We start from the raw sequence: 11028 nt of genomic DNA on the forward strand, positions 1-11028 counted from the left end.
GCCTTTGGAATCTCGGTCTCAATAAGGAAATTATGAGTGAAATGGGGTGCAATTAGGGAAATAAGGAGTCACGTGCCCTATATAAGTGAGTCAACGCTGGAAATTGTCGAACAACGCGTGAAAGTTGAGTAAGGTTATTTCTAACATTTTTTTTTATTTTATTAAGGTTTAACTTTGCCAAAAAAAATTAAAAGGTTGTTTTTCAAAAAAAAAAAAAACAAAAAAATTACTAACTGTAGAAAATATTAAAAAAACTCAAACGACTAAATTGCCCTTAAAATAATTATAACTCCCAATCTATTATTTTCTATATCTACTGTTAAGGAATATTCTCAAACCATGAAATGCAGCGAATCAACAATGAGCTTCGTCCCCATTTAAGGGATAATTTTGTCCTACGACAATCTACGACACTTGTGGTTCACGTGGTTTTATGATATGTGATGTGGATCAGATCTCCATATCCTCCTATAATTAATCTTGTTCTTTTCGATTCTTGAAAATTGAAAAAGAAAATCAAGAGGGTACCATTATCGTCTTCTCCATCTGGTAGTTAGCTTCGACTTCTGGCACTCAGATCCAACAACCCAAGTTGACTGCTGGCCAAAGGAATCAGTAACTTTGGCCATGTACTCAGTGACACGATTTTTAAAACAAATTTGAATATATTAGAACATAATTTATGTCTTAATATGAATTTGAAGTATGTACTATGTAGTAGCTAATGTCACGAATTGACTTGATATAGTTGATCTCATGTAGTTTGATATCATAATTCATTTTGCAGAGAAACGTTTTTGATTTACTAGGCCCCAGCATTTCAGATCGGTACCCTCTATTAGACCCCGGAAATTCGAACCAATATCCCCTATTAGGCTCCTGAAATTCGAACTGGAATCCCCTATTAGGCCCCTAAAATTCGAATCAGTACCCTCTTTTAGGCCTTGAAAATTCGAGCCGTTACCCTCTTTTAGGCCTCGAAAATTCAAACCGGTACCCTCTATTAGGCCCCGGAAATTCGAACCAGTACCCCTTATTAGGCCCCGAAAATTCGATCTGGTACCTTGTGTTAAGCCCTGTAAATGTCTCGTATAAGTTGGAAATTTAGTTGTGCGACTATTCTTCTAATAATATATGAAGTATAAGATTTTGCGGCAAAAAAACAATAGCACGAAACATACATACCTTAAAAAGTTCGTTGTAGTGCAATTTATCATTGTACATGAATCCGTACAAAATTAAATATTTACTATATGGAACCAAACATATTATTAATGTGGGATGCACATAGGGCTGTACACAGTTTGATCTGAATCATAACCACACTAGACCAAACAGTAATTTAGAGGTTTGGTTTGGTTTAAGGTTTATAAAAATACGGTTTAGTTTAGGATTTTTTTGTAAATACGGTTTACGTTTTGGTTTGGTTTTTCAAAAATTACAAACCAAACCAAACCGTAAAACAGTAAACCGTATTTTAATATTTATATAATTTTTAAATAAATTAAAAAACTATTATATATTAAAAAAATAAAAATAATAATAATCAAAACATTAAAAATCAAAATACAACATAGGGTATATGTATAATAATGTATTATGATGATCAAATGATTGTTATTTTTATCATGTGTTAGCACTTGATTGTTATTTTTATTGTAAATTTGTAATACAATTTAATCTGTTTGGACTAATTATTTAAACTTTATTATAAGTTAATGAAGTATTATTTGGCAATTTTTAAGGAAAAATGTCATCTCATTATAAACCGCAAACCAAACCGCACTAAACCGTATTGTTACGATTCGGTTTGGTCCGGTTTGAATACTAATGCAATTTGATTTGGTTTGAAAAATTGACCAAACCATAATTTGGTTTGGTACTCAAATCGGACCGTGTTCACTCCTAGATGCACAAATGAAAATTTTAGGATTGTTGTTTGTAAGAGCCAAGTCAAAAATTAAAAAAAGTCTAACTTTTTATTCAAAAATTATAACTGCCAAGATATTCCAACATCTCATGCAAATGTACGGGCATATTCTAGACTAAGAAAATATAAGTGTTATTTCACTTGGCAATTATCAACAATACATTCATAAATTCTTCATTTTCCCGTCATTTTTTTTTTCAAGTGTTATACTGCAATTACCGCATATATTTAGTTTATTTAATTTAATTATAAATAATACTCCGTAATATGTAAGTGGGGTTGGTTGTTTGTTTTTTGGACAGGATTGGGGTAGTTGAGATGGAAGCTGCTTAGTTTCTCATATTGAGAAGCATTTTTTTGTTTCTTTAGTGTCAAAAGATGTAAATAATTGCAAAGTTATTTTTTTTTAATTGCCTTTTTGCTAACTCGCAAAAGCATTAAATACTTTTCTATTTTCCGTCTCCTACCGTTGGTTTGTCTTTCCTTCTTCATTCTCTCTTCTCCATTTCTCTACAATGGCGGAATTGGCCCAATACCACAACGAACATCATCTTCAACACCACTAAGCTAATTAACACCTTAACAAACCCCGACCCCAACACACCATTTGCACTTGCTTTATCGTCAAATTTCACTAAAAACCCTAAGAAAAATATAAAGATTAAGGACAGAAACCCCAAAGGATAGGTGTTTGTCAATTTGCTTGTGAGTTATCCTGCTTTATTTATTGATTTTCTCGATCTCCATTGTTGTAAAATTGAGAGCTTCATCAATTTCCCAATATTTCGCGGATCTATTATAGTAAGTTTACTATCTCATACTTAACTGATGAAATGACATAAAAACCCTATCTTTTTTACAAGAAAAAAACTTCGTCGAGAACTTGAGATGATAAAATATTTTAGGTACATTTACTTAGAACTGTCAGACTGTCATCGTAAATGCATTAAAAATAAAATAAAAGGAAAAATTGATGGTACCAATCCCAACTATTGAATTCTTTTCATAAAAAAAGAAAAAAAAAAACTATGGACATTCTTCTATAAATAGTCCCAACTATCGATTAAAATAGTCTTTAGATAAGCCAATTAAAATTGACACATGTTGAATTTTTCGTGGTCAGTTTAAAACAAATTAACATGAAGATGGTGTTAAGGGAGGGGCTATGTGTTTAGAGTGTTGGAGAATGAATTTTTTTTAATTACTCTTAATGAAAACCAGGCACGTGAAACTATTAATCGATCGAATCGGTTAAAAATATGTTAAGACCGTTTTGAGAAGGTCCTCTAAAGTTAAGACTATCCTGAGTTAACACTTGTTCTCTTCAACTTGTTTCATATACTTATTACTTAATCTTAATAAATTCATATTGTATTAGAAACATTCAGATTAGATCAGAACTTTTAATTATCATTTACTTATTGCTAAATATCGTTATGCATATTGAAAAAATAAAAAAATTACATATTAGAAAAGTACATGATGAGACGAATCTAACGAGATCCAATTTGATGATGTTTTTCTTTATAGATTAGTATTAAAGTATGGTCAAAGTTTAGTCAAATAATAAATCATATCAGACCAAACCAGATAATAAAAATTCACATCTGACCAAATCAGACCTTTTTAAAATCATACCATATCTCCTTATTTCAGGCGAAGAGAACAAGTTCTTAATCAATAGTTGTATACAAATTCTTGATTAAAGCGGACTTTCATTAAGTTATTGTAAGGCGAGTTAAATTACCCTAAAAGTATTAAAAGTTACCCTTTATACTACAAAAGTTACCACTTTCCTAATATAAATTCCACCCTTTAAAAACACTAAATTAATCTGTGTCAAAAAAAAAAACTAAAAAATTAATCATAGCAGCCTTCATAACATGTATCCATTAGAAATTACTCATTAAAATACAGTCAAACTCATTACAAGTTAAAAGTTAACGTTAAAGATATTAAAATTACTATAAAAATTGCTATAATTACTCTTACACTGACCGTCTTATAAAAAAGTTAACGTAAGCCCGGCTTATATATACTAGACTTACACATAAGGCGTTTTCGGCATTCGACAAAATATTACTGTGAAGGTAGCTTTTAGTTGTGGTAGTAGCTGTTAGCTATCAACAAGCTGTTAGCTATGAAGATAGATAATTTAAGTATAAGTGTTCGGTAAAGTAGTAATTAACTAGTTGTTACATATACCTCTAACTTCAAAAGCTAATGTTTTAAACTTTTGATAAAAGCAATTTCCACCACTAAAAAAAACAAAAAGAGACTGAGTCTTGACGAACAAAGTTGAAGAAAACAAACGCTACCAGTTTTAATTTTCGATCCTTTTTAAAATCTCTCTCCTCTACTCTCAATTGATCACCCACGAACCCAAATTATATTACAAAAAAAAAAAATTGATCCAAGTCATTAGAGTTGATAATTTTTTCTCCCTTTTTTTTCGACCCCATTTAAAATTTTCTTTTTTTCTACAATTTTCTGCAATTACTAGAGAGATCGGTGTTGTTGGTGATAGTAGTGAGAGTTCTTGACAAATGGGTCAAGCTTTTCGCAAGCTGTTTGATACTTTCTTTGGTAACACCGAAATGAGGGTTAGTTGTTTTATTTTGTTTTTGTTGATGAATTTGGCGATTTCATTTGCTTGTTGATGATTTTTTGATTGTGTTGTATATGGGTTTTTTTTTAAAAAAAATTTGATTATGGTTAATCATTTTATTTTTGCTTGGATTGTCTTTAGTTTTCTCCGTAATTATTGATTATTAGGTTACATTACAGAGTTACACCTAAATTGATGATTCTCCGGTGTATTGATTAATTACTTTAACGGGGTGTTTATTGATTCTGTTTCTTATTATGGGTTTGTTTAGTTATTTATTGTTGTTTTAAAGTTGCAAATCTTGCAATGCATTGTTGAAAAGTTAATTTGTGAGTTATGTTACTCAGACTAGGTTACTCGTGTTGGACACGGGTATGTGTGATGAGTCCAAGTGTCTAACGCGGCTATTTTGTATAAATATTTCCTTGATTTTGACTCAAAATGAAGTGTGGAGGATTTGGCATGGGTAGTCGAGGTGAATTGAAGAGTTTGAGTAACATAGAGGTGAAGGCAAAGTAAAACAAGCTTTATAAGGGAATTTTTTTGTGAAATTTTTGTATAAAAAAGGATAAGGTAGATTAGCTTCTTTTGAGGAAGTGGGGATGGGGTGAAAGTGCTGGATTATTTGGCCTCTCCTCAGTTTATTGTTGAATTTCGACCGTGATATGCTCTCATAATGAATTGATATTATAAAAGTAAACATTATGCAAGTTATCTTTAACACAAATACAACCATATTTTCATGTTGTCAATCAGCGTGATTGAAGATAATTGGCTGTCGAAATTAGATATTGTAAAATCTTAATGAAATATTGCATTTGATTGAGGGAATTATTGCTAGTGATGCTGGTCTGATGATGTGGGTGGTACTGGGAGAGTATATAACATCAAGCTTCTTTGGTAGATAATGAAGTCAAGGAAATTTTCTACTACCAAATTAGACTGTGGTGCCGCTGTTGAAGATGTATACACATGGGAAGCTTGTTTCATGCGGAAGTTATTGGCACTAGACAATTAGTATTCAGTATAAGAGTAGTGGTATATTCCTGCAGCCATTGCCAAATGTTGTTTGGATGGAAGCATATTAGGCAGGTTTTTATTGGATAATCTGTCACCTAGGTGAGTTAAGTAGTCACATATTGGGGCATGGGCGAGCTCTTAACTGAAGAGAGCCTCTAGGTGTTTTGGCGTGGTTTGTATGTTTAATATTGTAGCAATTATTGCTTTTTTTTGGCTGTTCATTGAACTGTTCTCTGTTTTATGTTTTCAATCTTTTTGCACTTATCTGCAGTTGTTTCCGTCTTTAATTTTTAAAATGTAATTGATGCTTGAGATTTGAGCACATTATCTGACAATGCATTTTTCTGTTCGAGTTGGATCAGGTTGTGATGCTTGGTCTTGATGCAGCTGGCAAAACAACCATACTGTACAAACTGCATATTGGTGAAGTTCTATCTACTGTTCCAACAATAGGTACATCTCATTAACATTTAGTTCGTTTCTGTTATTCTGTACCTTGAAAAATTACTCTGTTGTGGAATAGTGTGGGAATGGCTGCGATTGACCTGCCACTGACTATAGACCAGTCATAGTATGCTGATTAGGACTTTTTTGCTTCCTTCCATCCCCATGAACCCTCTTTTTGCTTTTGTTTCTCTATCTTGCTTGGCTCTTCAATACTCACTATCTATGAATAGGATGAAGTAGGTTTGCAGTATGCTAGTACCATTTTTCTTTTGATAGTTGTGAATTACAAGTGGCTTTTATTTTTTGGGTACAAACAAGCCATAGTGAAATACATATTACAAATGGGGGTGGGGGATTTGAACTTGCGGCCTATTGTACACGGGCCCTTAGTCTTAACCACTAAGCCAAGAATTCATTGGCTGTAATTTTTATTTGAAGATAGTGTAAAACATTGAATTAGTTTGGTCTCCAAACTTGCAGGTTGAATTGCAATAATTTATCTGTATGGCTTAAAGAAAGTTAATTTTGTTTGGTTTGATAGGTCTCCACCTCACATACTTGAAATTATAGTATTGATTTATCGTAAAGGAATTTTCATTCCTAAGTTGGTAGTAAAGTCTTTTCAATCCAACCTTTGTATTTTTTAATCATATTGATGAAACTCGATCTCTAAGAAACTATAGTATAGTTTGTTTTTGAACATTAAGCTAGCTGCATGAAACTTAAATGTCCTATTTTATTTTATTTGTTGAGCGATGAGGTACATTTGCAGACTAGTAAGGCATTTTCACAATGTTGTGACTGAGGGAGACTGAAAGAGACAACAAAGCAACAAACTATATAAACTAGTTAGTAAAATGCGCTGTCCTATCTCTTCTTATTTTAGGCTGATTATATCTTGGAACACATAATTGAGCACATGGATAAGTAACTTTAATCCCTTGTAGAAAATTATTGCATTATTAGTAAGAGGTACAGTGCTAGAAATTTGGCTTCAGAGCTTTTTAGGCATAGGGGAGCTTGCTAGTTGATAGATGATGAGTGAGAGTTAGGATTAAGAGTTGCAGTGATTTAGTTGAATTTTTAGGTCAGAAAATCTGCTCTGTTGGAAGGATAAAATATGTTGGGTCTGGGAAGCCTATCGGCCATCAAATCTGTCTACACTCTTGAGGATCACAAGCTACGACCATGGTGGAATGATACCCTGGCTGTGTTATTAGTTTAGAACTTGTTCTTAGGAGAACCCTAATGCCCGTTATTTATGCAATTATTCTAGAGACCTGTATTATCCTTACCCCTTGGTGATAATTTGCTAGGCTGAAGTTCATAAGGTCTTATTTGAAACTTCAACTGATATGTTTTTCCCCCCTGTAGGTTTCAATGTTGAAAAAGTCCAGTACAAGAATGTAATGTTCACTGTGTGGGATGTTGGAGGTCAAGAAAAGCTGAGACCGCTTTGGAGGCATTACTTCAACAATACAGATGGGCTGGTATTAGTTCATATATATATATATATATATATATATATATATATATATATATATATTTATTTTATTTTTTCCATATTGCAGGCATTTTTTTTTTTTACTTCATCTGTTTCAATTAAAATTGCAACACTTTACTTTAGCACGCTTTTTAAGGAAAGATGATAGATGGGGTAAAATAACGAATCTACCCATCTACTCAATTACCGACAATCCCACATCATTCATGTCTAGCAACTCCACCCCTCAGCGCAGCCACCCTAACCAGTGACAACAACCCATCCACCCTCACTCAACACCAGGTTAACTACCATACCACCCTACCTCCACAATAACCCCAAATTACTACCTTTAAGTCTCCGCCGCCACGACCACCTCCCTAGGAGCCTCACCCAACCATACCAGTATGCCACAATCATACAATTATAAAAAATTGAATGAGGAAGTGCTGCTTTAATCTCTGGCATAGATTTTAAGGGTCAATTCGAGAGCCTAAACTTCAAATCATGAGTTTTGGTTGTTGAATCTGACTATTAATCCCCCTTTGATGACACAATATTCTTCAACGAGTTTAATCCCTTAAAATCAAAATTTGGCAACTGTTGACGGGAAAGTAGATGGAGCCATGGAAGTTGTGGTGGTGCCATAGTGGTAGCTACTTAGTTTGAGAAAGATAGGGAGCGGTGGTTGGTGAGTGAACTTGATGGTGGTGATTGGTGAGGGTTGGATGGACTTGAAGGTGATGGTAAGGATGGAAAACGGAAATGAGAGGTTGTCAGGTTGGTGGTGTGGTCAGATGTAAGAGAGGGAAGTAAGGGGAGGGCAGCTGTTCATATTTGGGTAATTAAGGGCATATTTGGGATTTGATTTGGTGAAACTTGCTATATAAAGAAAGTGTTGCAATTATCCGGCCAAGTATTGCAATTATTTTGAAACTTCTCAAAACAGAAAGTTTAACAATTTTTTTTGTTGAAACGGAATCCGGCCAAGTTTCGCAACATTCCGGCCATTGACTTTCATTTTCCCTCCAGTTACTTACACAGCTTTTATTTTAGTTTTCATTTGTTTATTGTCGTGTATTGTGATGTTATGGCCTTATGGGCATATGGCACTTTGGCCTAAATTTATCGATTCTATGGTTGCAGATCTATGTAGTTGACTCCTTGGACCGAGAACGAATTGGAAAAGCAAAGCTAGAGTTTCAGGTGATCCTATGATGAAATGGGAAGAGTTCCATTGTTTGGTACCAATTGATATCTTGAACTGACCTCCTTGTTCTTCTTTCAGACTATCATCAATGATCCATTCATGCTTAACAGTGTTATTCTGGTGTTTGCAAATAAGCAAGATATGGTATGAGCTTACTACCTCTGAAATATTCTTCATAGATTAAATACAGCAACAGAAATGATAACCCAGTATAGTTTTCACCTAATAACCAAATGTTTGGACAATCTTCACCAGATTGGACACACACACACACACACACAGATATCACCTGTATCCTGACCTTATAAGGCTCAAAGAGACCATTCAGTCGAAGCAAGTGCAAAAGGCTTTTAAAGACTGTCCAAGCATTCTTGCTAGCTTCAGTTTGATAAAACACGAAGGTCTTCATGTTGTACTTATTTTTCTTTTGCAATTAGTCTATGGCAAAGGGTTTGTTTAAGTTGTGACGAAACCTGCTGTATCAAAAATTTGAGCACAGGGTTACCATAGGATAGTTTTGTTATTTTAATTTCCCCTTCAATTTAGGGGTTAAATGAAGGATTGGTTCTAGTGGGGCTGAGTTGAGCTTAGCTCCTCAAGTAGGTGGAGGTGATAAGGTAGTTAAATCAATTACTTGGAGATAATATGATTTTTGCCGTTTATGGTTCTGGAATATTGATGCCTCTTCCCTTTTTGTGGTGGTATGGTTTTTTTTTTTTTTTTTTTTTTTTTTTTTTTTTTTTTTTGAAGTATTATTATTATTTTTTTATCATTATTTTATTTTAGAAGTTGTTGAAGGATCTCAAATGATAGTTTGACTGGCTGGTGAGAGGTGACTATGGCTGACTTGGCTGTGGAGGACTGTAGGATTGAACTAGTGAAGGAATTATATTTGGGAAGTTTATTGTCAATATTTGAACAGCAAACACAGATAAGCTGTTGACCTTGGTCCTGTAATCCAATCATGAGACGAGACCAGATCTTTTGTCGTACATTAGGCTGATGAGGCCTTTTCTTTAGAATGTTTGGACCCTTTATGCCATGGGATCATTTTTACACTCCATTTATCTCTGCCAAAATTCCTTCACCTTCAAGGCCAATATGCAGGATTTTGAATCAGATCTGGCCCTTTTCGTAAAATTGCTTGCTGTTGTCATTTGCAATTTTAAATCAGACCTGACTATTATTATTTGTCCATGTTATAAGCAGTGATTAAAGCTGTTGTACAGAAAAGATTTTTAAACTATTGTATGACGTGTTTTTGGGTTGTAGATGGATTTTTTTTGGAAGATCTGTATCTTACAGCTCCATAGTTAACAAAGAAGTGTCTTCTTTTTGCAGAGAGGAGCCATGACACCGATGGAAGTTTGTGAAGGGTTGGGTCTTTTTGATCTAAAAAATAGGAAATGGCATATTCAGGGGACTTGTGCTTTGAAGGGAGATGGTCTATATGAGGGTTTAGATTGGTTATCTAACACCCTCAAGGAGGTAAGAGCTGCAGGATACTCATCTCTGGGGGCGTCATCCATCTGATTGACCAGGTATACTCTTTAATTTCTGACGCCTCTTTAAAATCAAGATGTCTTCATATTGCTTATGTTGTATATCACACTTCCAGCAGGTGGACTCAAGACGATATCTTTTGAAGGAAGTAGCCAGAGAGCTTACCATTTACTTATAGCAAGTGTAGGTAATTCTCGGATTTTGTGGTGAAAACTAATGATGCTTTGGGCATTTGCTTTTGGCGTTGCCTTGCCTTCAAATCTCCTGACAACTTCAGATGTATATTGACATGACATGTTCACTGTATGGCTGTACCTCGCTGGGGATCTGTCAAGTACATTCATAGAAAGTGTGTTTTCAACTGAGGTTGATAAGCATCAATTTCTCTAACTGAGTTTGTTTCAGGGCCATCCCGAAATGGATGCAGATCTGTTTGTAAAAATTCTTCATGGCAGTGTGATTGTACCATTCTAGAATTGCAACATATTAGCCATTATAGTTGAGCAAATTTTTTTATTGTGTCAGAATGCCACTCTTATTCAGGTTTACTTCACGCTCGTGAAATATCTAATTGTGTTAGACCATGCATCCCATTGAATTAACCCATTATACTTCATATCATTGTTCAGCAACTGTAATAGAACCCTAAGAGGCTAAGACACCCAAAGAAATTTTGTGTCTTAATTCAACTCGGATAGATTCTGTTTTAATTGTTGATGTTCTATGCAAGTGAAACGCTAAACATCGCCCGCAATTTACCATATAAAGCCCACAAATATGATATGGTTTGACCATTATGCCCATTTTCTAAAATTGAATTAATCTCG

General features: G+C 34.1%; 1 protein-coding gene across 2 annotated transcripts; it reads left to right on the forward strand.

Moving 5' to 3' along the window:
* Positions 1-4064: 4064 nt before the first annotated feature.
* On the forward strand, positions 4065-10758 carry LOC110726778 (ADP-ribosylation factor 1-like 2). Of its 2 annotated transcripts, none has more exons than XM_021906288.1 (7): positions 4065-4533; positions 5921-6011; positions 7380-7495; positions 8635-8694; positions 8777-8842; positions 10040-10239; positions 10317-10758. In XM_021906288.1, the coding sequence occupies exons 1-6, from the start codon at positions 4477-4479 to the stop codon at positions 10229-10231; spliced, it is 582 nt and encodes a 193-aa protein (XP_021761980.1). In that variant the 5' UTR covers positions 4065-4476; the 3' UTR covers positions 10232-10239; positions 10317-10758. The 2 variants fall into 2 exon arrangements, with proteins under 2 accessions (XP_021761980.1, XP_021761988.1); XM_021906296.1 differs by having other exon boundaries at positions 10320-10758.
* Positions 10759-11028: the final 270 nt, after the last annotated feature.

The sequence above is a fragment of the Chenopodium quinoa genome, unplaced genomic scaffold (genome assembly GCF_001683475.1).
Source record: "Chenopodium quinoa cultivar QQ74 unplaced genomic scaffold, ASM168347v1, whole genome shotgun sequence".
Taxonomy (NCBI): domain Eukaryota; kingdom Viridiplantae; phylum Streptophyta; class Magnoliopsida; order Caryophyllales; family Amaranthaceae; genus Chenopodium; species Chenopodium quinoa.

What these genes read in the sequence shown, in the direction of transcription:
- LOC110726778 (XM_021906288.1), top strand. Translation starts at nt 4,477, where the DNA reads ATGGGTCAAGCTTTTCGCAAGCTGTTTGATACTTTCTTTGGTAACACC. An exon ending in TTGGTAACACCGAAATGAGG is followed by an intron (nt 4,534 to 5,920) that starts GTTAGTTGTTTT and finishes GAGTTGGATCAG; the next exon opens with GTTGTGATGCTTGGTCTTGA. An exon ending in ATCTACTGTTCCAACAATAG is followed by an intron (nt 6,012 to 7,379) that starts GTACATCTCATT and finishes TCCCCCCTGTAG; the next exon opens with GTTTCAATGTTGAAAAAGTC.